Genomic DNA, 26,328 nt, shown 5'->3' with positions numbered 1-26,328 from the left:
CTCACCACGGACAACGCAGTGGCTGACGACCTTCAATTCACGACCGAGAGCAGCGGCGCTTGTGTAGAGTTGTCAGTGCTAACAGACAAGCAATACTGCGTGAAATAACCGCAGAAATCAATGTTGGGCATAAGAAGAACGTACCCGTTGGGTCAGTGCTGCGAAATTTCGCGTTAATGGGCTATGGCAGCAGACAGCCGACGCGAGTGCCTTTGGTAACAACACGAAACCGTCGGCAGCGCCTCTCCTGGACGTCTGGAAAACCGTGGCCTGGGCAGATGAGTCCCGATTTAAGTTGGTAAGAGTTGATGGTGGGGTTCGAGTGTGGCGAAGTCCCCACGAAGCGATGGACCCAAGTTGTTGTCAACGTACTGTGGTGGCTCCCTAATGTGTGGACTGCTTTTACAGTGAATGAAGTGGGTATTCTGGTCCAACTGAACCGATTATTGACTGAAAATGATTATGTTCGGCTACTTGGAGACTATGTGCACCCATTCAATGATTTCATGTTCCTAAACATCGATGGAATTTTTATAGGTGACAATGCGCTATGTCACTGGGCCACAACACTGTTCGCGTTTGGTCTGAAGAACATTCTGAACAATGCGAGGGAATGGTTTGGCCACCCAGATTGCCCGACGTGAATTCCATCGAAAATTTACGGGACATGATCGAGAGGTCTGTTCTTGCATTAAATCTTGCACCGGAAACACTTTCCCAATTATGGTTGGCCATAGAGGCAGCATGGCTCAATATTTCTGCAGGGGACTTCCAACGACAGTAGATCGATGAAAGACGAAAGTAATGAGTAGCAGCAGAAATGAGATTAATGATAAATTTGACACCAAAATGAGTAACAACGAAGTAGCTGAAGTGAAGCATTATTTCGCCTTGGACGCAAAGTAACACATGACGGACGAATCACGGAGGAAATAAAAAGCAGACTAGCGCTGGCAAAATGGCAATTCCTTGTCAAAGCAAGTGCAATAGCATCAAACATGGCCTTAATTTGAGGAAGTAATTTGTCAGAATGTAAATTTGGAACACAACATTGTATCGTTACGGTAGGAAAATCAGAAAAGAATGGAATCCAAGCATCTGAGATTTGGTGCTACAGAAGAACGTTGAAAATTAGGTGGAATGATAAGGGAAAAAGGTTATTCGCAGAGAAGAAATGAACATATGGAAAACATTGACAAGAAAGTGGGATAGGATGATAGGACTTGCGTTAAGACATCTGCAGATCACGTCCACTGTACTAGAGGGACGTATGAATGGTAAAAACTAAAGGAAAAAACAGAGACTGGAATACATCCAACAAATAATTGCGGACTCAGGGTGAAAGTGCTATTCTGAGATGAAGTGGTTGGCACAAGACAGGAATTCGTGGTGGACTGCATCAAAACAGTCAGAAGACTGATGACTAAAAAAAAGCACTCCTTCCTGTGTTTTGTAAATCCACAATTTTATTTTTCTGGACATTTAATGCAAATTTCCAATCTTTACATCACTTGAACGAGTGGATATATGAGCGAATATTTTTCTGCTAGTAGTTCATTAAAGGTGAGTGCATCACTTGCAAAAAGTCGGAGGTTGCTATAAGCATTGTTTGTCCGCTTATTGATATACAAAATGAAAAGCAAGGAAGTCAACTCACGACTCTGGGATTCAACGGAAGAAAGGAAGGAAGATTACGGTTTAATTTCCCGTCGGCAACGGAAGGACCGTGAAGGAAATCGGCCGTGCTCTTTCAAAGGAACCATCCCAACATTTGCCTTAAGCGATTTAGGGAAATCACGGATAACGTAATTCTGGATGGCCGTCCTCTCTAGTACTAACCCAGGGTCTCATTACTGTCCCACAAAGCTCTGTGAGACGTGTGTCGAAAACAAAACAATACGCTCCGTCCTCGCTCCCAAGAAATTCTTAAACCAGTCACAAACTTCGTATCACACACTGCACGATCGAAATTTCGTTTGAAAAAGGTGGTGTGGTACTGAATCAAGTGCTGTTCTCCTTTTATTGAAATGAAATGAGGGCGACAAGAAGCTAAGTTTTTAAAATTTGCTGCTGCAGAAGAATGTTTAAGTACAGACGAATACGAGGTTCGTCAAAAAAAAAATCCGGAATATTCGTAATTTCGCGCCAATGGTGTCTTGGAGTGACATGCAGTTATCTCTGCAGGCGCTTGTGTTTAATACGCCGGACGTTTCCTTGTAGTATGTCTGTTAGATATTGTTCAGTGTTGTATTTAGAAGAGCGTTGTGTCGCTCGCTTTGCGAATTTTGAATTGATAGAGTTCGAGGGGTAACGCGTCTGCACTGAATTTTGCGTAAACCGCACGAAAACTCTTAAAGAGACACACCAAATCGTCAGGTCAGGTGAAATGTCAAAGCCATGCGGATAGATTGATAGTTTTCGTTGACCTTGAAAGATTAGTTAATCGTGAATTCATACCACAGAGACAAACTGCTAATCGATGGTACGGTCGGGACGTGTTGGGACGCTTGCGAGAAAATATGAAAAGGAAACGGCATGAAATATGGTGAGACAATTCGTGGCTCCTGCATCACGATAACGCGCCATGTTAGTGGGTGACTATTACACGAAAAACGAAATTATTGTTCTGCTTCATCTTCTGCACTCTCCAGAACTGACCTCTGTGGACTTAATTTCCAAAATTGAAAACCCCGTTGAAAGGACAAAGATTTGCAACGACAGCCGAGATAAAAAAATCGCAGACGACGGCGTTTCGGGTGATCCGGCAAGAGGCGTACTAAGACTGCTTCTGGAAGTGTAAACGACACTGGGAGCGGCATATCATTTGTGGTAGAGAGTACTTCGAAGATCATGCGCCAGAAGTAAAAGTTAAGAGTAGAAAAAAATTGTGGACAAAGTTCTGGAATTTTTTGAACAAACCTTTTATATCGAATGGAGATGAAAAGTGCTTTATGACACAACTTGACGAAAAGAAGGATGCAACCATAATGCAGTAAGGTTTGTTCTGGCTGCATAAGAGGTAAAATCCAGTGAAAACCTACTACATTATGCAACTAATGAAATTTCATAACTGAATTCTGGAAGATCAGACTAGCACTGCAACTCTACGGGACGTTAGACACGTCCCGTAAAGTTGGAGTGCTAGTTTCTTTTAATTTGTTTTAAAAGGATAAGAAAAGAAATTGGCGATGCGCCTATCAAACGAACCTTCCTGGCGTTTGCCTGAACATTATAACGAAACGAACCATTCACAAGAACAGAATCACCATCATTATTGCCTGAATCACTTGTAAACACTGCGGCGTTACACGTTTATACAAGTCTAATGTCACTGACCCTGGAATCGACCACGGAACCATAAAAACAATCATTCACGCAATCATCTTGATCGTTCTCCCTTGCAACATCTGAAAAATCATCGTCAAAAACATCCGAAAGTATTTCAGATTCGTCCATATCAGAACAGGACTGTCTTTCAAGGCAGGAGGAAATAGTGACTACTTGGAATATCAGAATACTAAATAGGCAGATAGTAAATGAAGGAAATCACGTTTGATACATAGAATACAGGTGCAAAAACCTAAATAGACCGAGTAGTTAAAATATATCACAGTAGATGGCATCTACAGACAGTGTGTAGCGAAACAGGCGTTATCTCGAGAACTGTCTGTAACGGGTGACGCGCGAAAGATCTGTGCGCAGTGTCTTAACCAATTACGAGAAACCAAGCAACACTTAAATCTGGTTGATGAGGGTATCCGGATGAGAGTCTTGCTTACTGTGCCAGAGCTCTCGTGAACAGTTGTTACAGGTATAGTCAACCGGGAATGAATGTCTAAGAATCCTTTTGAACCTCGGGTGTAAATGCAGAAGGCTAAATCTGAGGGGAAAAGAAGTAGGTATAAGCTCAAAGCAGATACGCCCTAAAACAAATGATTTTCATTTTATTCATGCCATGCTGTGCTCTGAACTGTGAACTCTAGTGGGCGACAAACTGTCGTTCCTTGCTAGAGACCGAAAGTGGGTTGGAACCCTACTGACTAGTAGCCAAGCAACGCTTCGCATCATCGAAAATGTTTCTTCTACAAGAGGAGGGCACCCCTCCCCTAGGAAGAGCTAATGTGTTTCCCTTGTGAGGTGTGTGGAAGTACGATGACTCCTGGCAGGATAAGAGAGAGAGAGAGAGAGAGAGAGAGAGAGAGAGAGAGAGAGAGTTTTAGTGCGTGCAAATGCTTGGATTTGCGCGAGTAACAACGTGATAGGCTAATTTACATGCTAAGCAACTCTGAAAGGGTGGAACGTATCGAATATTTTTCTTAACAATTATTTCACTTCACAACCTCCCCTGAAACTCCCTGACACGCTTTTCAGACTGTTTCTGACCACTGTGTGTAAAAGCTGTGACCCCTTCAATGCTGTGTTGCAACTCGTGAAGAAATAAGCAGTTAACTGTTGAATAACGCAAATGCCTTCGTAGGGAACGGTGCTGCCTTCTGGTGGGCAATGACAACATGTCGAAAACTGTACTGTACAGGTTGCCGCATGATACTGGCTTCTCTTTCAGAAACCACACAATCACCCATAAGTTCATTGGATCTTATTTTTTCTTAATCCTATCGTGATCCATCCTGCAGTGTCTCCACTGTGCAGTGACCTTTTATTTATACGCACATATCGCTAGCAATCAGGAATTACAAAATTAGTATTAATCTCTTTTACTGAGTCAAGCACTTTCTTGCGATCCACAGTTTGGCAAAAGCATCAACATGTTTGAAACATTGGAGCAGTGCGGTTTCGTCGTGAAATAGGGACCGCTGCTTACTAAGGATCAGGGCCAAGTAGTTAGGAAATAACTGTACGTTAATACGCCTACTTGCCTTCCTGATCGCTGTCAGAGGTATAGCTATTGTGCTGGACACTTGTTGGTAAGTTGTCTGGAGATGTATGCATTCGATTACAGCCCATTGCTAACCAGGCGAATATGGCAAGTGCCACAATCCCCCGATTTACTTGGAACTGCGGTTGTGGAAGGAGGGTCAAAATAAGCGAACACGTATCTCAGCTTATCCTTAGATATTCGACCGTTTCAGATAAAACGACAGTCAAAGTTTTAGAGGTAATTTGTGTGTCTTTTAGCGAGTGAACAGTACCACCAAAGCGGTGGCACAGTGTCTTATTTCGTCGTTTCACACTTCTGCGCCCGAGTTTGAGACCCTATTATTATTATTATTATTATTATTAATTTACGAGAAACTATCAATGTCGCAGAGGATTACTACACGAATGTTTTCCAATGTATATTGAAACAACGTTGTTCTTATTCGTCTACTAATTGTATGTCACGGAAATGAAATTAAAAAAGGAAAAAAAAACAATATATGAATGGAATAATAACTTAAAAAATTGTTTTCGGCGAAATTCCTGTAGTTTATCTTGATACATAACCAATTGCAAACGCCAGTTATGGAAAAAGTGATCCATCTTGCATGGTTTGCCGCGAAATTATTGCCAACGTATGAAATCTTTAGCAATGTTAACAACGTTTATTTCTCGATTAAGATTCATACGAAGAAATGTCACTGTGGCAAATCAGCCTTCGCGCGGTGCTTGTGGTGTTCGGAATTTCTCTGTTTGGAATATCTCTACGCTCAGTTTTAGCCAGGGGAGTGCACGAAATCTTCCTGAAGCATAAACGTAAGAATAAAATACAAGAATTAAGAATATGAGAATTTAAAAAGATTGTAACTCCTGAAAGTACCACATATGCACACAACACACGACACTTATTGTGAAGTCCAGTTGTAAGTTTACAGTTAAAATAACGCCCTTGTTTCCCCTAATTTGATACGAAACATTCGTGTAGTAACCTCCCACGGACATCACTAAATAAATCAAAGAAATAAAATAAAAATAATCATGTTTCGAACACTGGTTTCAACAGAGATGCCGAAACCCTAGCCACTAGGTCACCAGCTGGGCCGGGCAAAGACATAAATTACGTCGAAAACTTTGACGGTTGTTTTCTCAGAAACGGCCGAGTATCTACGGATAGGCAGAGAGATGTGTTCGCTTATTTTTGGCTGCTCTTCCACTGAGCTAAGTATCTCGGAAATTAGATCATGGTACTTGCCGTGTTCTCCCCGTAAGTGTACATCGGTAGCGTTGTCTGGAGAACCTCATATTCGGCAGGGAGTGTGCGCATGGACAGACACAGAGGGTACTCACGTTCCAGCCCATGGCGTCCGAGATGAACTGCTGCTTGTCCGTCTCTTCGGGCTCGGAGTCTGAGTCCGTGGGCGGCGGCTGGGCGCCTTCCTCCGCCTCGCCATCGCCCTCGCCGGCAGCGGCGGCAGCGGCGTCGTCCTCCCCCGCCTCCACGTCGGCACCGTGGCCAGCGTCTGCGCCGCCATCGCCGGAGCCGCCCTGCAGGGCGCGCTCGTCCGCAGCCGCCTCCTGGTCCGCCTGCTCCTTCAGCAGCGAGCCGAACTTCTCGAAGAACCCGCCATCCAACTCCTGGATCCTGAAACAGGCACAGAGCACTTCCATTAGATGGCAGTTGGGAAACCCGTGGACACACAGTAGCCGATGAAAGAAATGGGAAAAGCATGATCTGTTTACACTTCATCATTAGAATACCAACAGATTGTCCGTGGAGCATCACTGCACCAACCTTCAAAAAGAAAGGAAGCCCTGCTCAGTGCTTGATTAACGCCCAGTCAGATTACTGACATATGCGATGAGGATCTTTGAACGCTTTCTCGATAAAAGGATTCGCGTGATAGCTCAGATCACAAAGAATCGAGCTGGATTTATGAATACTTGTAGCACAACTGACGCAATCGATACTGCGCGGCTGTTCGTTGAATGTACTGCGAACAGAACAAACCACTGTACAGTGCTTTTCTAGACCTCGGAAAGGCTTTCGATCGGATACCAGATGCCGTGATGTGGTAAGCGCTTCGAGACCATGGCATTCCAAGAGTACCTGCGTACGGCTTCTGTATGTACAACGAGGAGGTATGTTCATCTGGCTCCAGGAGTGTCAAATGTCTTTCGCATCACAGTATGAATCCACCAAGGCTCAGCCGCATCACCAATGTTTATTCTTGTGACGGACACTGTCACACGCCGCGCGGGATTAGCCGAAGCGGTCTAAGGCGCTGCAGTCATGGACAGTGCGGCTGGTCCCGGCGGAGGTTCGAGTCCTCCCTCGGGCATGGGTGTGTGTGTTTGTCCTTATGATAATTTAGGTTAAGTGGTGTGTAAGCTTAGGGACTGATGACCTTAGCAGTTAACTCCCATAAGATTTCACACACATTTGAACATTTTTGAACACTGTCACATCAGACCTGCACATGCCACTACCATGGATACTTCTCTATGCTGATATGTTGGCTGTGGAGAACAAGTTTGATCTCCAGCAATGAACACAAGAGTGGTACCTCCGACTCGCGCGATATGGCCTGCGTCTCAGCAGGATGAAAACTGAGTACGTGACATCAGATGCGCGAGACGTTGGGACCATCAGCGTTGATGGAGAAGACCTACCCTCAGTATCAAAATTTAAGTATCTTGCTTCTACAATTTCCGGCGATGGGCAGCTTGCAGACGAGGCCAACAAAAGGACGCTCCAAGCCACGATGAAGTGCTAAGTGAAAAAGTCTCCACTTGCGATCGTAGGCTTAAGGACCATCTGAAGTCAATATCTACCGGGCTGTCACTCTTCCTGTTGCTCTCTACGGCCTCGAGTGTTGTCCAGTTACAAAAAGAGACAGAATGACGATCGGGGGTCACTGAGACTAAGATGCTTAGACGCACAGGTGGCATCACTCGACTGGATCAAGTTCCGAACGACACAATCGGGCAATGTTTCGGGGTCGCACCGATACAGAAGAAAATGCGAGAAAGCCGTCTGCAATGGTTTGGACATGTGCTGCTCTCAAGAGGGCGATACCATTGCAAAAGCAAACATACACAGTTGAAGTCGTACGAGACAGGATCAAGGGATGACAAAGACAGCAATGCGGTGACAATCTCCACAACGACCTAAAGGCTGTAAATCTTCCTTCAGACATGATCCACGATCGAACGAAATGACGACAGCGAATCCACTCAACAGATCCTGGCACTATTCTGGAGAAACGCTACAGAAGAAGAATATGGCATGCGCTCTCCATGCTGGCAGTGTACGTTTGCTTGGTGAGGTACACACAGCACTGCGAATTGTGTTACTTTTGACCGAGGATATGGAAATGTAGAAAAGTTGACATCGAAGCGCTGCAATAATTTACAGTGATGCGTTTAGTTAGTAAGACTGATACTGAATTTAAGAATTTCTTCTTATTGCTTACAGACTTATCTTTAAGAGACGGTTTTGTTTTTCCAGGAAACACTATATAAAACGCTAACCCCCAAACGAATGTATGTAATTCATTGAATGTACATAATAAAACATGGTTTTTCCGTATTTAATTTTTTATCTCAAAACGTCTTATTTTCTGATAATTCTCGTATATTTTATTCGAAAAAAATCCAACGACAGATCTGTCCCATAGAAGGTTGTTTTGTCAGGGCCAAGCTTACGTTTATTTTCTTTCCACAGACATTTCGTGTGGCCTGAGAAAGTGATAAAATACCATTTCTGTGCAAACTGTGGACTGCAGTCAACGGAAAAATTCTGAGTCTCATGTCAGCCTTGAAGCAGCATATTTAGATTAACAAATATCTCTAGGGAGATGAGTCATGGGCCGCCCGCAGTGCATCCCAACACGGCCTACTTCAGTTCGTCTTCGTAAGTGGGTCACATAAACCTTCACATGGCTCACAAGACTCTCTGTGTGTGTCTAGAAGACGTCAGAATACAGCAAAACATAAATGTAAGGCTAGCCGTTTTGCTCCTCACGTTTTTTGCCTGTAGGAATGTGCTCTATGAAAAACCGGTTGTCTTAGTATTGCTTCACACTTGCTAGGCAACTGGATCACAGCTTTTGTTATTGTGGTCTGCAGTCCGAGGACTGGTTTGGTTCATCTCTCCATTCTAGTATATGCTGTACAAGCTTCTCCAGAAATGCTTAGCCATTGCAATGTGCAACTGCTTGAACTTACTTACTGGTCAAACCTTGGAATCCTATATTTTTGTCCGTCACATTTCGCTCCGTTACCTGATGAATACGCCAGGATGCATCCTATCAAATGATCACTACTTCTTTTAAATTTTGCCATAAAGCACGTGTCTCCCCAACTCGACTTATTACCTCTTCATTCGTTATTAAAACCAGTGGCAGATACAGAAAAACCTCAATGAATGGGTGCTAAAAATATCTTGAGCTGCCTTTACTCTTACCGTAATAAAAAATAATCAAGTCACATGCAAATTTTAATAAAGTTTTATTTAAACTGAAAATACACAATACAAGAAAATGCCATCTTACGATATAAAAAAGTTACAATTGTGGTTTTCTTTCTTAAATGATGAATTCTATGCGCCTATTTTTCCTGGCTCAGTTGTTTCGAGAACATTCGCTGCCAGAATGTTCGCTTCCAGACTTACGGAGTGTGAACAAATACCTACTGTGAAAGCGACAAGCGAATATGTACCTTACGACGTATACTGTAAGGGCTAGTTACCAGTGATGACGTCATCCGGCAATTTGTGTGTGTGAAACTTTTATTGTCGATTCCGTTCCTTTCTAGTGCATTCGATAGATGGCCTATGAAATAACATACCTCCTAATATCGTGTCGAACCGCCTTTTGCCAGGTGTAAAACAGTTATACGTGGCTTGGAATCAATAAGTCGTTGGAAGACGGCTGCTTAAATACTGAGCCATACTGCCTCCATAGCTGTCCATAATTGCGAAAGTGTTGCCAGCGCAGGACTTACTGCACGGACTGACCTCTCCATTACGTCCCATAAACGTGTTTTGGGATTCATGTCGGGCGATTTGAGTGGCCAAATCATTCACTCCAATTGTCCTTCGGTGGACTACGTTGTCCATGACGAGAGATAATGCCTCGAATCTGGTAGTCTGGGCGCACTCTTGACCTGTGGATCTCGGAATGTTGAATTCCCTAACGATTTCCGAAATGGAAGCACCCATGTGTCTAACTCCAACCGCTATTCCGCATTCAAAATCTTAATTCCCGTGAAGCGGCCGTAACCACGCTGCAAACCTCTTCACACGAATCACCTGAGCATAAATGACAGCTCTGCCAATGTAATGCTCTTATTTGAAGTGCACACGATACTACCGCCATTTGTATATATGACTTTTCTTTCACCTCAGTGTAAGTACTGTACGAAATTCGAATGGGACTGAAAGACGAAATGGAAAGGCTAACGAAATTCAAAAATTCAATTGGTTCAAATGGCTCTGAGCACTATGGGAGTCAACATCTGAGGTCATCAGTCCCCTAGAACTTAGAACTAGTTAAACCTAACTAACCTAAGGACATCACACACATCCATGCCCGAGGCAGGATTCGAACCTGCGACCGTAGCAGTCGCGCGGTTTCGGACTGCAGCGCCTAGAACCACGTGGCCACCGCAGTCGGCTGTACGAAATTCGAATGGGACTGAAAGACGAAATGGAAAGGCTAGGAAGGTAACAAGCAAAAGTAACTTACTCTGTCTTTCTCTACCGACTTCCGCTCTGTAACATTATTTCGCGAAGGCTGCTGGCAACATTTTGGGAACGAAAAGCTGAAGATAACAGCCCTATAGGCGAGAGTCAGGGCGGGCACGTGGGAAGTTTAACGTGGGCGGGGAACGGGGAGCAGGCGCCTGCCGCCCGCCGAGCTCGCCAGGAATCTGACGGATATGACGCACACCACACTGTGTTCGCGTTATTTTTACTGTCCGCTGCACCACAACACGGGGAAGATGTATGCGGTACCGCCTGCAGTGTTGCTTAAATATCCGAACGTTGTTGATCAACGGCAGCGTGCATGTCTCAGGCGATTACTCCCGTCACTTTTATCTGTTGTGTTTCCAAAGAACGCTGCAATTCTCTCTCTCTATTTAGAAATCAGTCAATCAGAAATCGTATCAAATGATAGCAGAATAGTGCCCAAATTTTATCAGAAACATCAACTCTTTTTTAAATTACTGAGGTTGGGAAAAAATATGGAAACTAAAAACAATTATTGTGCCTAATAAGGTGTAGGAAAGCTGATGGCGCCGGCCGCGGTGGCCGAGTAGTTCTAGGCGCTTCACTCCGGGACCGTGCGACTGCTACGGTCGCAGATTCGAATCCCGCCGCGGGCATGGAGGTGTGTGATGTCCTTATGTTAGTTAGGTTTAAGTAGTTCTAAGTTCTAGGGGACTGATGAACTCAGATGTTAAGTCTCATAGTGCTCAGAGCCATTTGAACCATTTGACAGCGGATGGCATTCAAAACAGCTTCCAGTCTTCTCCTAATCGATAAATACAGGGCCTGTATGGTTTTCAAGGCAATCTTTTACCATTCTTCCTAAAAATAATTGTTGTGGTCAGGGGAGATGCAACAATTCATCCTCGTGCTCGCAGAACAAGTCCTGGACGACGCGAGTTGTGTGAACAGGGGTCTCGTCATCCTGGAGTGCTGTATCATCATGGGGAACCAACAATGTACGATGTGGCGAACCTGATCAGTCAAAATTGTCACACAATCTTTGACAGTGATGCTACCTTGCAGAGAAATCTTGGATCCCACGGAAAACCACAATATGACTTGCAACGTATCGAGGACATCGCAATGGTGCCGTTCGTGGTCAGATACAACAGCGCACCCTGGAGACTTGGCTATCATAAGCATCTATATTCAAGCATGCATTTATCGCAGTTTTTCCATACTTTTCTCTAGCCTCTGTAGGTTAATCATCTAAAGAATATAAAGTAGAAATACTTAGATATCTCAGAGTATGCCTAATGCACAGCCTAATATAAAGTAGCAACGTCTTTTGAAAGTCTTGAGCAGCTGTTAGACTGAAGTCCCAGTTTTATCAAATGCGAAGCCCTTACTTGGCTGGACACCTCACGTTGCTCCTAGGGGCTGAGTGACCAATTTGCATCCGGAAGGTGCGCTGCTTTGTAAGATCAAACTGCCTGCTGCTCTGGCACGTCTTCAGCGCTAGGTTATTCCCCACACCTCAACCCGGCTTGCGCTGTTTTTACGACGGCGCCCTGCTGCCCCTGCCGCAGGTAACACAAGTAAAATGTGACTCTTCAACCGAAATACGCACAGTCCGGAGTATTCACCAAGACCCGAAACAGAAGTACGCTATCTAAATCCAGCCTATGGTTTTTTTTATAATTACAGTCATCATATCACCCTACAATCCCTCGACTGCGTCACTCTCTTCATATCTGCGTATTCATTAAACGCTTAGTTGTCAGAGCGAAGTTTTTCTTTCTACCACTCTCTCAACTGGCATGAAGTTACTTTTAGTCTTCAGTGTTATATGTGGTCTGCATCCCCCACCAATCTTTCTCAATAATAAGAGCTTTTTAGGGTACTTTCTTCGCATATTCTGTTTAACAAGCTTGCATTTCATACCTCATCTCCTCAATCTACTACATCATTGCTTACTATTTTTTCAGTGTACACAATTTCTCCTTTGTTTCATGTTTCACTCATATGGAGTGATACTATCCTAATTATTTGGTTCAGAAATCTCTTCCTTCATTCTGATCCTGCGTGTGTCATCACAAAATTTATTTTGTTGACGAAAACTGTGGGACGCTCCTTTATTGCTTCCCTTTTGTCTCCCATTTTGTGTAATTTTAGTTCCTATGTAGCAATACAGTCCGCTTCTGTTACTCGCAAACAAGTCCTCCGATGAAATCCCAACTGAACTGCCCGTGACGAGACATCAGCTGACATGACCCACTCAGCTGTCGCGGGCCAACACCTATAGGAGACGCTGACTGAACTAACTTTCGACTGCAGGCAACTGCTGACGGACGAACCTTGCTCAGAAGTGGGATGTCCTCAGATATTGCACAGCTTCGCTACCCCTAAGGCACGTGGAGTGCTTTACTTGTTATTGCAGCTAAAATGGTTCCACAATAGTTCCAGAGTTTGTTAGTTATGCAACGCTATACCACATAATGTGTGCGGCTTTAATCGAGAACGGCTTGAAATATAGGTTCTTGGTATGGCCTCTGGAGGAGTAGCGAGAGAGGAGAAGGTGGCAGTGACAAGATACCTCATTTTTTATGTCTGTGTACTAAGTTTTTCTTGTCTGTTTGACTTGTCATGACTACAGCTTTTTCAATACGTGTACGCAGAACACACTTCATTCCGACAGCTGTCATGTAAGTGTCTCTGCACACCCTCAGTCTTCAAGCCGATTTTGGAGACGACGGAGACACTAAAAATTTGTCAAATCAAAGCATCTGAGGTTTGATTATCCATTTCGAAATGGTATTTGTCTTTAAGAGGGATTGCCGTCTTTACGTAGGCCTGCACGCTAGTCTACCATTAACTTCCCACCTTGTCTCCGTTACACCCAAGTATGTGAAATGATATAAAAAAGACCGCTAGAGATATTATTACCTTACAAGTATTCATTAACTGCCAAAATTATTATGCTATTTACACGAAAATATGCATGTAGTAAACTGTACGTTGTTCCACAGCCATCCTCAATCAGTGACGTTTCCTCTCGCTTGTAGTAACGGACGTAACATGCCTTTATGATCCAAATAACAATGAAATTCGAAGATGTTAGTCCGGCTGGTTAGCCGAGTGGTAATGTGCTTGCCTACTATGCAGCGGGCCCGGATTCGATTCCCGGCCAGTAGAAGATTTTCTCCGCCCGTGGACTGGGTGTTATGTTGTCGTCATCCTCATATCATCACTGAAGCGCAAGTCGCCCAATCTTGCGTCACCTGAAATAAGACTTGCATCCGGCGGCCAACAATGCCACACGATCATTTCATTTCATTTCTAAGATGTTTAGCGATCGATGACGCACGCTCGCCGGGATAAATCCCGGACCACAGACTAATCTGGCATGCTACCTTCGCAGTTATGTACTTAATACAATAAACAAGTAAATTAAATAAACAAAATGCAAGTGTGTGTTGTGACGTTTCTTGTCTGAGTCCTAAATTATCCATTAGAATATCGAAGATGAGTTATGCATATTTATTTACTTCGTGAGTATAAATCATCTTACGGATGAAATTAAGAAGCACTGGAGTCTGAATAGTGACAAACAGTTCCCAGACTTCACGAAACGTTAGCTACCACGCTGCCGCCAATTTTATTTTACGGTCCTGACTAGTTGTAAAAGATGTTTGGGAGCGAAAACTATTGTTCTGAGCGGCTGTCCTCTGTTATCTCATTGATCATTCAACGGTGATATCGACAAATTCTGAATTTTTTTATGTAATTACACGACGAGTGCAAAATCCAAACTAGTCTATTTATGCACGTACGTGAGCAGTAGAATACTTCAAAAGACTTATTTTGTGCAGCACTGGTTGGCCGCGTGCACATGTAGCGCAGTATGAGCGCATATGTTCAAAATGTCAATATTTAGTCAGCAACCTGTTCACGGCCGACTAGATAATTTTTTGCGGGCCTTGATTCTGTTCTACTGAGCTGCGACAGTGACGTATGGCTAGGCGGCAGCCGGCAGCTCAGCTCGCGGATGTGTGGAGCTGACGTCACCAGAGGTATACGTCACGCACAGCGTGTCGCCCTCGCACGGCCTGCCGGCCCTGGAGTCTTCACAGCTGGCCAGCACCTGGCGTTCCGCGGTCTGAACTCTGCGCTTGTGGCTCGCGTTATTGCCTAGCCGCCTGTCACTGGGACTTCGTGGGTGCTTTCAGTGTCCTCTTCCTCGTTTTTAACGTCCTCACTGGTATTAGGAACACTTCAGATGAATTACCTGGAACACATCCGCCTCTGTGACCGATATGACTAAATTACTTTGACAAAGTAGCTTTCGGCTCTAGTGATAGCGTCGTTATGTAAAGTAAGGGAAGCGTAGGTAATAAAGTAACTAACAGCTAATACCAGTCTCCTCTTTCCGAGATTCTCACTTCACTGAAAGATCAGGGAAATCACAGGGAAACCGAAATCAATGAAGAAGTTAGAAAAATCCCAGAATTTTGAAACACTGAAGAAGGTGGCAGGAGAGGGGGTGAACTATCCGGTGATGGAAAGAAGTATGCTAAGTCATACTTTGTTACAAATGTACCTGAGAGTCTGTTTCGGAAACTGTTGCGGAGCTGCATAAGGCAAGGTGAATACGTATGGTCTATTGAATACATTATGGGAGTGACAGTGATCAATGTGTTACAAATATTTACTATTAAAAACAGTCTTGATCACGATTTATTTATTAAGGTGACCGGTTTCGACCACTACTGTGGTATCTTCAGACCATTGAGTGGGAACCTCTTTCTGCTGGAGGATCACTACTCTCCAGCAGAAAGAATGGCTGGTTCAAATGGCTCTGAGCACTATGGGACTCAACTGCTGAGGTCATTAGTCCCCTAGAACTTAGAACTACTTAAACCTAACTAACCTACGGACATCACAAACATCCATGCCCGAGGCAGGATTCGAACCTGCGACCGTAGCGGTCTTGCGGTTCCAGACTGCAGCGCCTTTAACCGCACGGCCACTTCGGCCGGCAGCAGAAAGAGGTTCCTACTCAATGGTCTGAAGATGACCACAGTAGTGGTAGAAACCGGTCACCTTAATAAATAAATCGTGATCCAGACTGTTTTTAATAGTAAATAAATGTATGTTCTATTGTTGCAATTTTTATTGCCAGATAGTCGCTACCTCCGGCGCGGTCGCCGACCTCGTAAATGTTCGTTGTGTTGTCCATGGATTTCCCTGCTCCATATCTGTTTCCCATTGCATAACTGACTGCGACGGAGCATAAAGCACGCTCGAGAATTTATCAGTGAGTTCGTCATTCGCAAAATCAGCAAGATTGGGTTTTCTGATATGAAACAAAAATTCATTTACGAATACATATCTGAATAGGCTTTTCTTGTACATCAGCACTGAATATTCAGTCTTCGGTGCTTTTCAACTAATTTCAGTCCAAAGTAGTACTCTTCTGCAGTGATTTTAGACTAAATTTAACATGTCTGAATGACAAAAAATGTGGACTGCATATATAGTAATTCTCAGTGTCTATTAAATTTATGATGAATTTAAAATGTATCCGCAGTATCTGTGTTACGAAATATTGTGACTGAACAGTTTATATTCAAAAACATTTTGGGTCTTACCTAGATTGAAATAATCATTCAAAACTTTTCATATACGACTAGAAAAACTGATTGTGTAAAACTGACTCTCCAATACAACAAAAAATTAACTCATAGAAATTTGAAATTTCAACCGAGAAAAGCTTAGTAGCCTCAAAGAAATCTTATGATGCACCCGTCGCCATCCTGTAGTAAGTGGCGGCAGTTCATCTGTGAGAGCTGGCGGGTGTGGCCAAGCAGTTCTAGGCGCGTCAGTATGGAACCGCGAGACCACTACGGTCGCAGGTTCGAATCCTGCCTCGGGTATGGATGTGTGTGATGTCCTTAGGTTAGTTAGGTTTAAGTAGTTCTAAGTTCTAGGGGACTGATGACCTCAGATGTTAAGTCCCATAGTGCTCAGAGCCATTTGAACCTTTTTTTTTTTTCATCTGTGAGATGTAACTTAAGAAGCGCTTATGCGCAATTCATTATTCGATCACATTTTCTTTGTACCAAGTGATTGTGAGAACCACTTCAACTGCTTTAGTCTAAATTCAGTACAAGTAATTGCTGGTTTTTCATTACATAGGTCATGTTCCAGAGGTCTCATCGCTTGTCGCAAGATGGTGAATAATACGTTGTTATTGTTTAAACCTTTCCCGTGGCGAGACTTTGCACTTGGGTGGGGGGAGTGACCTTTTCCGTCTCACCCTCGTTTCATGGTGTGCAAGTGCCTTGATGTTTTCACTGCTCCCCACCCAAGAGCAAAAAGACCGGCTGACAGTTTACAATTAAGTTAACACTTCTCTCTACTTGATTGTGTGTGTGAAATCTTATGGGAATTAACTGCTAATGTCATCAGTCCCTAAGCTTACACACTACTTAACCTTAATTAACCTAAGGACAAACACACACACACACACACACACACACACACACACACACACACACACACACACATGCCCGAGGGAGGACTCTTACCTCCGCCGGGACCAGCCGCACAGTTCATGACTGCAGCGCCCCAGACCGCTCGGCTAATCCCGCGCGGCTACTTGATTGTGCGGCTTCTGTCAGAGTAATTAGTGTGTCTTTTTTCTAATCTGCTGCATACTATACGGACATTTATCCAATCCTGTGAATTAGTGAATTATTAAAATGACAACACGTCTTCTCCTTCGAGCACAGCGGAACTAAGTAATTCACATCAGCTCACGTGCCTTATGCTGAATACCTTGTTAGAAAGAAAAACACCTGCCTACACTACATTTTTCTCTTTCTCTGAGAGCCAGGGAGAAGATGGGCGGCCCTTGCCCCCAGGGTGATCGATGCCTGTTGTGCCTACTTGATATGGATTCCAAACATTGGATCAATACTTGAAGAATTCGTCGCACTACCCTCGTGCACACGATTTCCTTTACAGATGCACTGCAGTTTTTCATACGCACAAAAAAGGAGAAGACTGAGGAAGGAGTTACATTACTTAAGATAACACTCAAAGGAGACAAAAGCGAACTGTTCTAGGTGCGTTCATCTTTCACCACTGCGGACTGGCTGATACGTGCCTACCATCACTGATGCATTCGCTAGACGTCTACATGTTGCCTGTACCCCGCCAATAAAGCGCTGATCTGACACCGCAGGGGTTTTCATGAAACACATATGAAATGTTAAAAGAACTTCAACACGTTTAGAACAAACGATCGAAGCAGTCCACATTTTCGATGTTCTGCAGCATCATTGGATTATGCCTACGTGCATTTATTTCTAATCTCAGTTTGTTTTTCCTGGCATTCGTTATACTACCTCTAAGTTTCAACGGTTCGCCCTGTAGAACAGAAGATGTAGAACACCTTCTTAAGCCTCCGTTATTGCTTCGGACGAACCGTTAGGATTCCAAAAGGCGTTTCTTTCGCACTATAAGAAATGTTAGGACGGGAGCCAGATAAGAAACTTCTTTAGAACAACACGTCATGAAGCTTATCAGAAGTCTCTGCCTGGTGCTACGCAACGCGCTTTCTCGCGAATTCGCTCACACACTACTGCTGCCTGGCAACAGCAAGGAAAGTGGGGAAGAGAGACAGTGCTTTTTTTTCTGGATCACTCTAAAATAAGCTGTCTGGAATGATGATTTGGTGACTCTTGAGTAGCCGAAACAGTCATTCGTACAACATTAAGTGGCGTTAAACCGGCAAGCATGTGCTTGATCCCACAGAACTCTTGATTCTGGCGTGTGCAGCTTGCTGTACGCATAGTAACTAAGTGCTCATGAGGCAAGGAATGAACGACGTGCAGTGGGCGTCTTCGTTGTGTAATTCGGTTTAGCTTCGTTTCACACCAACGTCGTCAATTGTCTTCCGCGTCACGACAAGACTTTAATTGTGCCGTAACAGTTCTCAGTTTCCTTCCTGACCGAAACAGAATGGTCAATCTTTTATGTTCGACATTAGATAGTATAGATCATAGTAACAATTAAATCCACATTTTTTGGTTTTATCAACGTCGTTAGTCCCTTTTGTCTGTGTTTCTTTTATGTGCAGTAATTATTCCGCGGAAGTGGTTAATCAATGAATAGTTGAGAAACTTAACAATTAAGAAAGTTTGATAGAACGTAGTTATTAGGATTTCGTTGACCCCACTCAATAACATCTTCTCCACAAGATTTCGTCATACTACAAAAATTAAACCTAAATATGGCGGATATTCCATCCCCGTTAAATTTTTTAATTACTCTATCAGACTTGCACAATTATTTGAGTGGTCCTAGTGACTATGCAGAGGGCATTTCATACTTCATTTTAAGATTTTCTCCATTAGGCTGAAGGTATATTAATATAGTGAAAATGAGATACATTCTTCCATGCATTAAGTACTCTTGCATGGAAAAAAAATATATATCGTTCGTTTTCAGCATGGATGTGCAGCAATTTTTTTCAATACATTGAAGATTCTTGAGAAATATAAAGTTTTCGTACGGAAATGACTATTGTTCACTGCAGAACAACTGCAGAATTACCGAAATACTTTGCCATATTTCAGGTTTCATTTTGGTATACTTAAAGAGTTTCATAGTTTCATTATTTTTCCAAAGTGATTCGCAATTATATTATTTGTTTCTGCGAACTCTCTCTTAAAACTAACTAACAGATCAGTCGTTGATAAAGTGTTTTAATAACGTTTAACTCACTGTAGATGTAATGGACTCAAGAGAGAGGAACAGCATTCGCTAGACGATTAAAAATGTAAGACACCACTATTCTTCCGCCACGGGATCCAGTCTACTCTACGACCATTTTCGACGATATTGTCAAGCATAAAAATCACATTTGTGAGTATTTATTTTGGAATCGTCAAAGTGCAGAAAACTCTAGATTTAATGAACAGATCCTTTTAAGAAGTTTTAATTAGATAGAAGAAAGTACCGTAATGTGTGTGTGTGTGTGTGTTACTCAACAGAACGTGGAATTTGCTGATAACCCTAAATTAACCATTACTCAAGATTGAAATACTGTAGAAAGGATGTTTTTTTCTCCACCAAGTATTAGTTTTCTTTCACGCTAAAACGTAGGGTGTTACACAAAGTCGTTGAAGGCTGTTAAAAAATAATTCGACTGCAACGACAAAGAATGAGGAATGTTCATTCGGCTGTAAGAACATCGTTTTGATTTTTAAGTGATTAGGATTACGACTGATTTGATGTTGCTGTTCATAGTTTCCTCCCATGAGCTGACCTTTTCATGTCTACCTAACTGTTACATCCAGCACCCTCTATAGTCTCGTTTAGATATTCTATTCCCGGTCTGCCCTTTCTGTTTTCCATCTGAACAGCTCTTTTCAGGGCCAGGTTAGTTACTCTTGGATGCCGTATCATATGTCGCACTATCGTGCCCCTTGTTCTCGCGATTATTTTCGATAGACTTCTGTTCTCGCTTCTCGTTTTATTATGTAATGGGGGGGGGGGGGGAGGACGTGGACCTCAGAAAGGAGTATGTTGAACATGTCGTCCCACTGTAAGAGCACTGTGCAACAAGGGTGGCGCATCGTCAGAAGTGAGAACATGTTATCGGTTTCTTGCAGGGAGAGTTCTGCTGTGATAAGAACAACAGGTGCGTCATAGTGTGAGGGTGCAATGGCGTGGCGAGTGGAAACGTACTACAGACCCGAAGCTCGGGTGCAATACGAATCTTGTGAACAAAACGTCTAAATTTCACACAAATTCACAGTAAAATTCTGGAGTTTATCCCCGCAGATCCAAAATGTTTCGAGACTGGATTAATAAAAAACAGAGACACAGCAACGATGAGACACTACGATCACACGTCCGCTACTTAAACAATGTTCTATACAGTCTCCCCAGGTTGAGCGCAGCACACAGAACGTTGATACAACCACGTTAAATTGTCAGAAAGGCCATTCTTTGAGATGTTGTGTAACTCCCGCGTCACATTCGCTTGAATGTCGGCTGCGCTGCCAGAGCGTTGACCCTTTGTGACTTTCTGCCCTTTGTGGTAAGATCGTACTGATAACGCCTAGTCTCGTCACCCGTCATGATTTGTTCCAGAAAAGAGTTTTTTACACGTTTTGCATTTCAAACAAGCAGCGTCAGGCTTCCACACGTCGTTATTGTTTTGGAGTCAAGGTGTGCAGGACAAACTTTGCACTCACTATTCTCTTCTTCGAGGCATTCTAGCAATTGCCTTAGCACTTGATTTAGAGATGAGTCACTGCGATTTGCGACACAACAACGATGACACACTACGATCACACGTCCGCTACTTAAACAATGCCTGCTCACAACCGACTGGTCAAATCCTCGTCTGTTGTTTATAGTTTTTACTCCGCGCTGCCAGCATAGTTACAACGCTGACATCGCTTACACCCTAAGAATACAATCAGTCTCGGAACTTTTTGGATGGATCAAATGGAATGTAGCTTCCAGCCATAACTAAATGGTGCCAATAATTAAAAAAAAGGTCCTCTCAGACATGGGTGACGGAGATCTGGAAGGAAGGCCGTCGACGTCGAAACAGACAGTGTCCAGGGAATGGAGGAACTGTTTCGTAGCAGTCGCAGATTTTCCGACGATGAGGGCGCTCTCACAGAGGTTCTCGAACGGTTCTGTCGTCCTTGAACTGAACGATTGGCAAAACATCCCGACCGCTGTTTACAGATAGTTGGTGCCTATGCTGGAAAACTCTGGCATTTATCTGTCTCTCTGAAGTGTTGTGCAGCATTCAATAAAAGTTACTTGGGCTGCCATAATACTGTCTAATTTACCCTGTAAAGTCCCCTCGTACCACTTCATATCTTTGTTTATTCGTCTACTTCATTTTTAACATTCTGAGATAGCACCACAATTTCAAATGCTTCCAGTTTCTCCTTCTCTTTATTTCTGATGGTGCACGTTTCACTTCCACACATTGCGGTGTTTCTTGGAATTCCTTCCAGAGTTCCATGTTTGTGTAGATGTTGACGCAAGTTTCTTTAGCCTCTGGCAATCTACTACTAATATTTACTTCGCTTCACCCATCTTGTCTAATACTGCTTCCTCGATAAGAGACGTCACTTCCTCCACTTCCTTGTAGTTCCCAATTTTTGTGTTAAACAAGTCGTCATTTTCCTTTCAGTCGCCACACGCAGCAACTCCTGTGCGGAGTAAGGGTCCTGTGTTCTCCGCTGCTGCCAGAGCATGCGAGGCTCTACTGCAGAGAAAACGTAAAGCTCGTTAGAGCTTTCCGAACGACTTGCGCAACGGCCGCCTCCATTGTGCTGTGTCCCGGTGCCGTGAGGCGTACACTCACCTGCAGGGAACGCGAGTCTTTCCGCTCTGCCCGAGCGGTCTGAAGCCTTGAGATCCTCCAACTGTTCATTCTCTGTTACTTTCCAGCCCGATATAGGTGACCATACAAGCGTCTAAAGAGCTACGCTGTACGAGTGCGATGACAAACTGATAACAGTACTGGAGTTTAACATTCGTGTTGTACATGTATTTCCTGGAAATGCCGAGACTACTGACGCTTGAATTCCACTGTGGTGTTTGTGGTAGCGGCTCTTTCATCTTCATCGGTATAATCTTAAATTGCGGTTCAATCAATTATTGATATAATTTCACAATAATCGTCCCACTTCTTGGGAGCATGTTATGACCGTGTGCAGCGAGGAAGTCTGAAAGGAACTGTCTCCTCTCCCCAGGCCGGGCCTCTAAACGCCGCCTGAGCTGAATGCGGTCGTGAAGTTGATTGTATCCAGGAGAGGAGCCTTTGTTTCAGGAAGCACTTTAGAAAGAGCAGAATCCCATCGTGTGTCATCGGCTTCGCGCTAGTCACTTCAGTAGTGCAAGGAAATGTCAAATTGTTAGGCTCAATGATTTTCAGTGCACAGATCTAAAACAGCGACCCTGCGAACAATGCAGATTTAACTGAGTTGAGGAAAGTGTAATATGATTTGTGAAATACCAACAATGTTTCCGTCCGCAGCTCGTGGTCGTGCGGTAGCGTTCTCGCTTCCCGCGCCCGGGTTCCAGGGTTCGATTCCCGACGGGGTCAGGGATTTTTCTCTGCCTAATACTTAGGTTTAAGTAGTTCTAAGTTCTAGGGGACTGATGACCATAGATGTTTAATGACCATAGATGTTAAGTCCCATAGTGCTCAGAGCCATTTGAACCATTTTTTGAACAATGTTTGCTACTATGTTTAAGAGTGATCAAGAATTATATTTTTGATTAATAAGAGTGATTAGTTACTTAACGTGTCACTCTTATGGGCGTATGCATTACCGTACCATACCAGAGAACAGTATCATACTTTGTCTAATGCGTAATAAAAAATGGGTGACATCCTTGTAAAACTTGTGAACGTACTATTTCGGTAGGGCAGCCGCAGCCTAATTCTTAGTAGTTCGATTGTAACCTCACAGCAAAAGCATCTCAATAGAGACAGTTACACGCCATCTGTGGTTACACAGTGAAAAGAAATGCAGTAGCATTACCTCTGATGATTGACTTACATTACATTCGGTGGCTATCTGTATTTAACTCCACATTAGCGGGGATCATCATATTATGTTCATATACAGGGAACGTAAAATTTTCAGTATCTGAAACTAATATTATAGTTTAGTATGCGAATGTCGTCTGTTGACTAAAAGCTGGGTGTCAGCTCCGAGAAAGCTACCGGTATCGACCAAGGCCACTCTACTTCTGTCGAGCCAGCTACTCTGTTTTGTTGTTGATAATGAACTCACTGTTACGCATGGATATGTTTCACAGCTGTATGGTGCTGTACTGTTATTTTCATTAGTTGTACATCACTGTTAGGCAGTGCACTAGCAGCAAAAGACACTTTTTCAGTATGGCTATTATGAACAGAAACTTTACATTTAATATCTGTATTTTGCTGTGCACCGGCTCTATAGTTCCTTACTGTAATCAAAGTATAGCCAGCAAACACCCAATCAAACTCATTCTTTTGTCAGCGCTGCTTAAAAAATGAAAACTGAAATCTCCAACAACTGATTCATTATTGTCTGATACGTAGCTCAACAATCAACAAAGCATTCTCGTATTCTTTAAGTTCTCCAGTGTGCTCGTATGATGCAGGCTGTTACGTAAGATATGTGTTATTCCGTAACAATTCACAAGAACATATCCCTGATCAACAAAACCTGCTTGTTTTAATGTTTTTACCTTGAATTCTTATGCGTATGGTAACGTCTCTTTCAATACTGACTCAACATGGAAATTATGTTAGCCAATACTCACTTCCATTTAATTCGTCTATCCTTGTGGTCACGTGTACTTCAGATAGGCACAGAACATCTAACTCGCGGTCCTAATATTTCAAGTTGTGCCTCAACCATGTTTTTCAAACCATAAAAGTGATGGTCTATCTGTAACTGAACCGCAATCCAAAACTGAGACTCTTTGCTTTAGTATGTACAGTAATATTGCCTTGTGCGATAGTTTCCGACACCACCAAATTTCTATACATTATTATACACTGAAGAGCCAAAGAAACTGGTACATCTGTGTGCGAGCACGCAGAAGTGCCGCAACACGATACAACTTCGACTAATGCCTGAAGTAGTGTTGGAGGGAAATGACACCATGAATCCAGCTGGACTGTTCATAAATCCGGAAGAGTACGAGGGGGTGCAGATCTCTTCTGAACAGCACGTTGCAAGACATCCCAAATATGCTCAACAATGTTTATGACTGGGAAATTTGGTGGCCAGTGGAAGTGTTTAAACTCAGTAAAGTGTTCCTGGAGACATTATGTAGCAATTCTGGATGGGTGGGATGCCACAATGTCCTGCTGGAATTGTCCAAGACCGTCGGAATGCACAATGGACATGAATGGATGCAGATGATCAGACAGGATGCTTACGTACGTGTCACCTGTCAGAGCCTTATCTAGACCTATCAGGGGTCCCATATCATTCCAACTGCACACGCCCCACACCATTACAGAGCCTCCACCGGCTTGAACAGTCCCCTGCTGACATGTAGGGTCCTTGGATTCATGAGGTCGTCTCCATACCTGAGCACGTACATCCGCGCTCTATACAATTTGAAACGAGGGTCGTCTGACCAGGCATCATTTTTCCAGTCGTCAACAGTCCAGTGTCACTGTTGACCATCGCAGGCGAGGCGTAAAACTTTGTGTCGTGCAGTCATCAAGGGTACATGCGAAGGGATTACTCTTCTGTCACGTTGAACGACTCTGTTCAGTCGTCGTTGGTCCCGTTTTTCCAGGATCTTTTTCCGGACGCAGCGATGTTGGAGATTTGATGTTTTAGTCGATTGCTGACATACACGGTACACTCGTGAAATGGTCGTACGGGAAAATCCCCACTTCATCGGTACCTCAGAGATGCTGGGTCCCATCGCTCTTGCGCCGACTATAGCACCACGTTCAGGCTCACTTAAATCTTGATAACCTGCCACTGTAACAGCAGTAACCGATCTAATACATGCACCAGACACTTGTCGTGTATATGCGTTGCCGACTGAAGCTCCGTATTCTGCCTATTTACATCTCTCTGTATTTGAATATGCATGCCTATATCAGTTTCTTTGGCACTTAAATGTACTTTCCTTGAAGTTCAGCTAGTCTTCCCTGTCTTAGTTACTGATCAGCGATAGTAGATTCCCATCTTCCAATTGTGTACAACGGTTTTTTTGAGACTTGGCTGTAGCCAACGGCAGCCCACATTCCTCTCTTGTATTACAATAATGAATGACAGCTGTGTCGGTCATCGCGCTGGAACGCCTCAACAAAACATGTGTGTCACCTAGACAAGTATTCGAGAATGCCGTAAGTAAGTCATTAACGAGACAGTATCCTGCTCCTAATACTATGATCAATTACCATTTTCAGTCTAAATCTCTGTACAAGGACCCTATGTTCTTCGTTGTTTCAGTTACAAACATTTTGTTTCACAATACTTGTGACCTGGTATATTGTACATCACTTTACCTGTAGTATCTGGCCTACAGCGCTTCCATTACTGCTACCTGGCAGCAAAATTAATTTCTTGTTTCATTTTGCACCTCAAATAGCGTACATACCGTTCCTGCTGCATCCCCCATTGCTCGAAACATGAGCGAGTCTCTTACTCAGAAGTCAGACTGGTTGCTATTCCCTCCTTGCACCTTATTCTTGTGATGGTTTCTTATTTTCCAGACTCTTTCTCTACTTACCAACTTTTTAAAGATATCATTTGTAGATCGGTCAGAAAGGCACAAAACTTCGTTTCCCCTTGGCATGATTCTCTTAGTTCCATGGGAGTTGTATCCGTTACTTCACTAGTCTCCACACCACGAACAACACAGTGAAAGATCAACCCCCAATTCGAACATGCTACTCGCAGATATACGACAATACCCATATTTATCACACATGGTGCTAATTTTTATAGTGAAACGAAAATAAAAAATAACATACCTAACACACTAAAACACCTCCACTGTAAGAACTACTGCAATATTTGAGTAATACTCAGGCATCGAGCAAAGTGCTGCACAGAAAAGTGGCGATGCCTGCTAGTGGAAGTACGGTCATTACTTCTGATGTCTGATATTCAACGAAACTTTATTTTGTAAAATCGAAAGCAAAAAATCAGAATCACCTT

At 43.4% G+C, this 26,328-nt stretch overlaps 1 protein-coding gene across 2 annotated transcripts in view; it reads right to left on the bottom strand.

Annotated features, from left to right (window-relative positions):
* The window catches only part of LOC124710756 (protein unc-13 homolog 4B), a 178,828-nt gene that overhangs the window by 78,322 nt on the left and 74,178 nt on the right, over positions 1 to 26,328 (bottom strand). For both annotated transcript variants that reach the window (XM_047240952.1, XM_047240951.1), the window contains exon 2: positions 6,226 to 6,520. In XM_047240952.1, coding sequence (XP_047096908.1) covers positions 6,226 to 6,520 — 295 coding nt within the window. The remainder of the gene's footprint in view (positions 1 to 6,225; positions 6,521 to 26,328) is intronic.

The sequence above is a fragment of the Schistocerca piceifrons genome, chromosome 1 (assembly GCF_021461385.2).
Source record: "Schistocerca piceifrons isolate TAMUIC-IGC-003096 chromosome 1, iqSchPice1.1, whole genome shotgun sequence".
NCBI classification, from domain to species: Eukaryota; Metazoa; Arthropoda; class Insecta; order Orthoptera; family Acrididae; genus Schistocerca; species Schistocerca piceifrons.
Note: the sequence above shows the minus strand (reverse complement) of the source record. Positions and strands in the feature narration are given on the sequence as shown.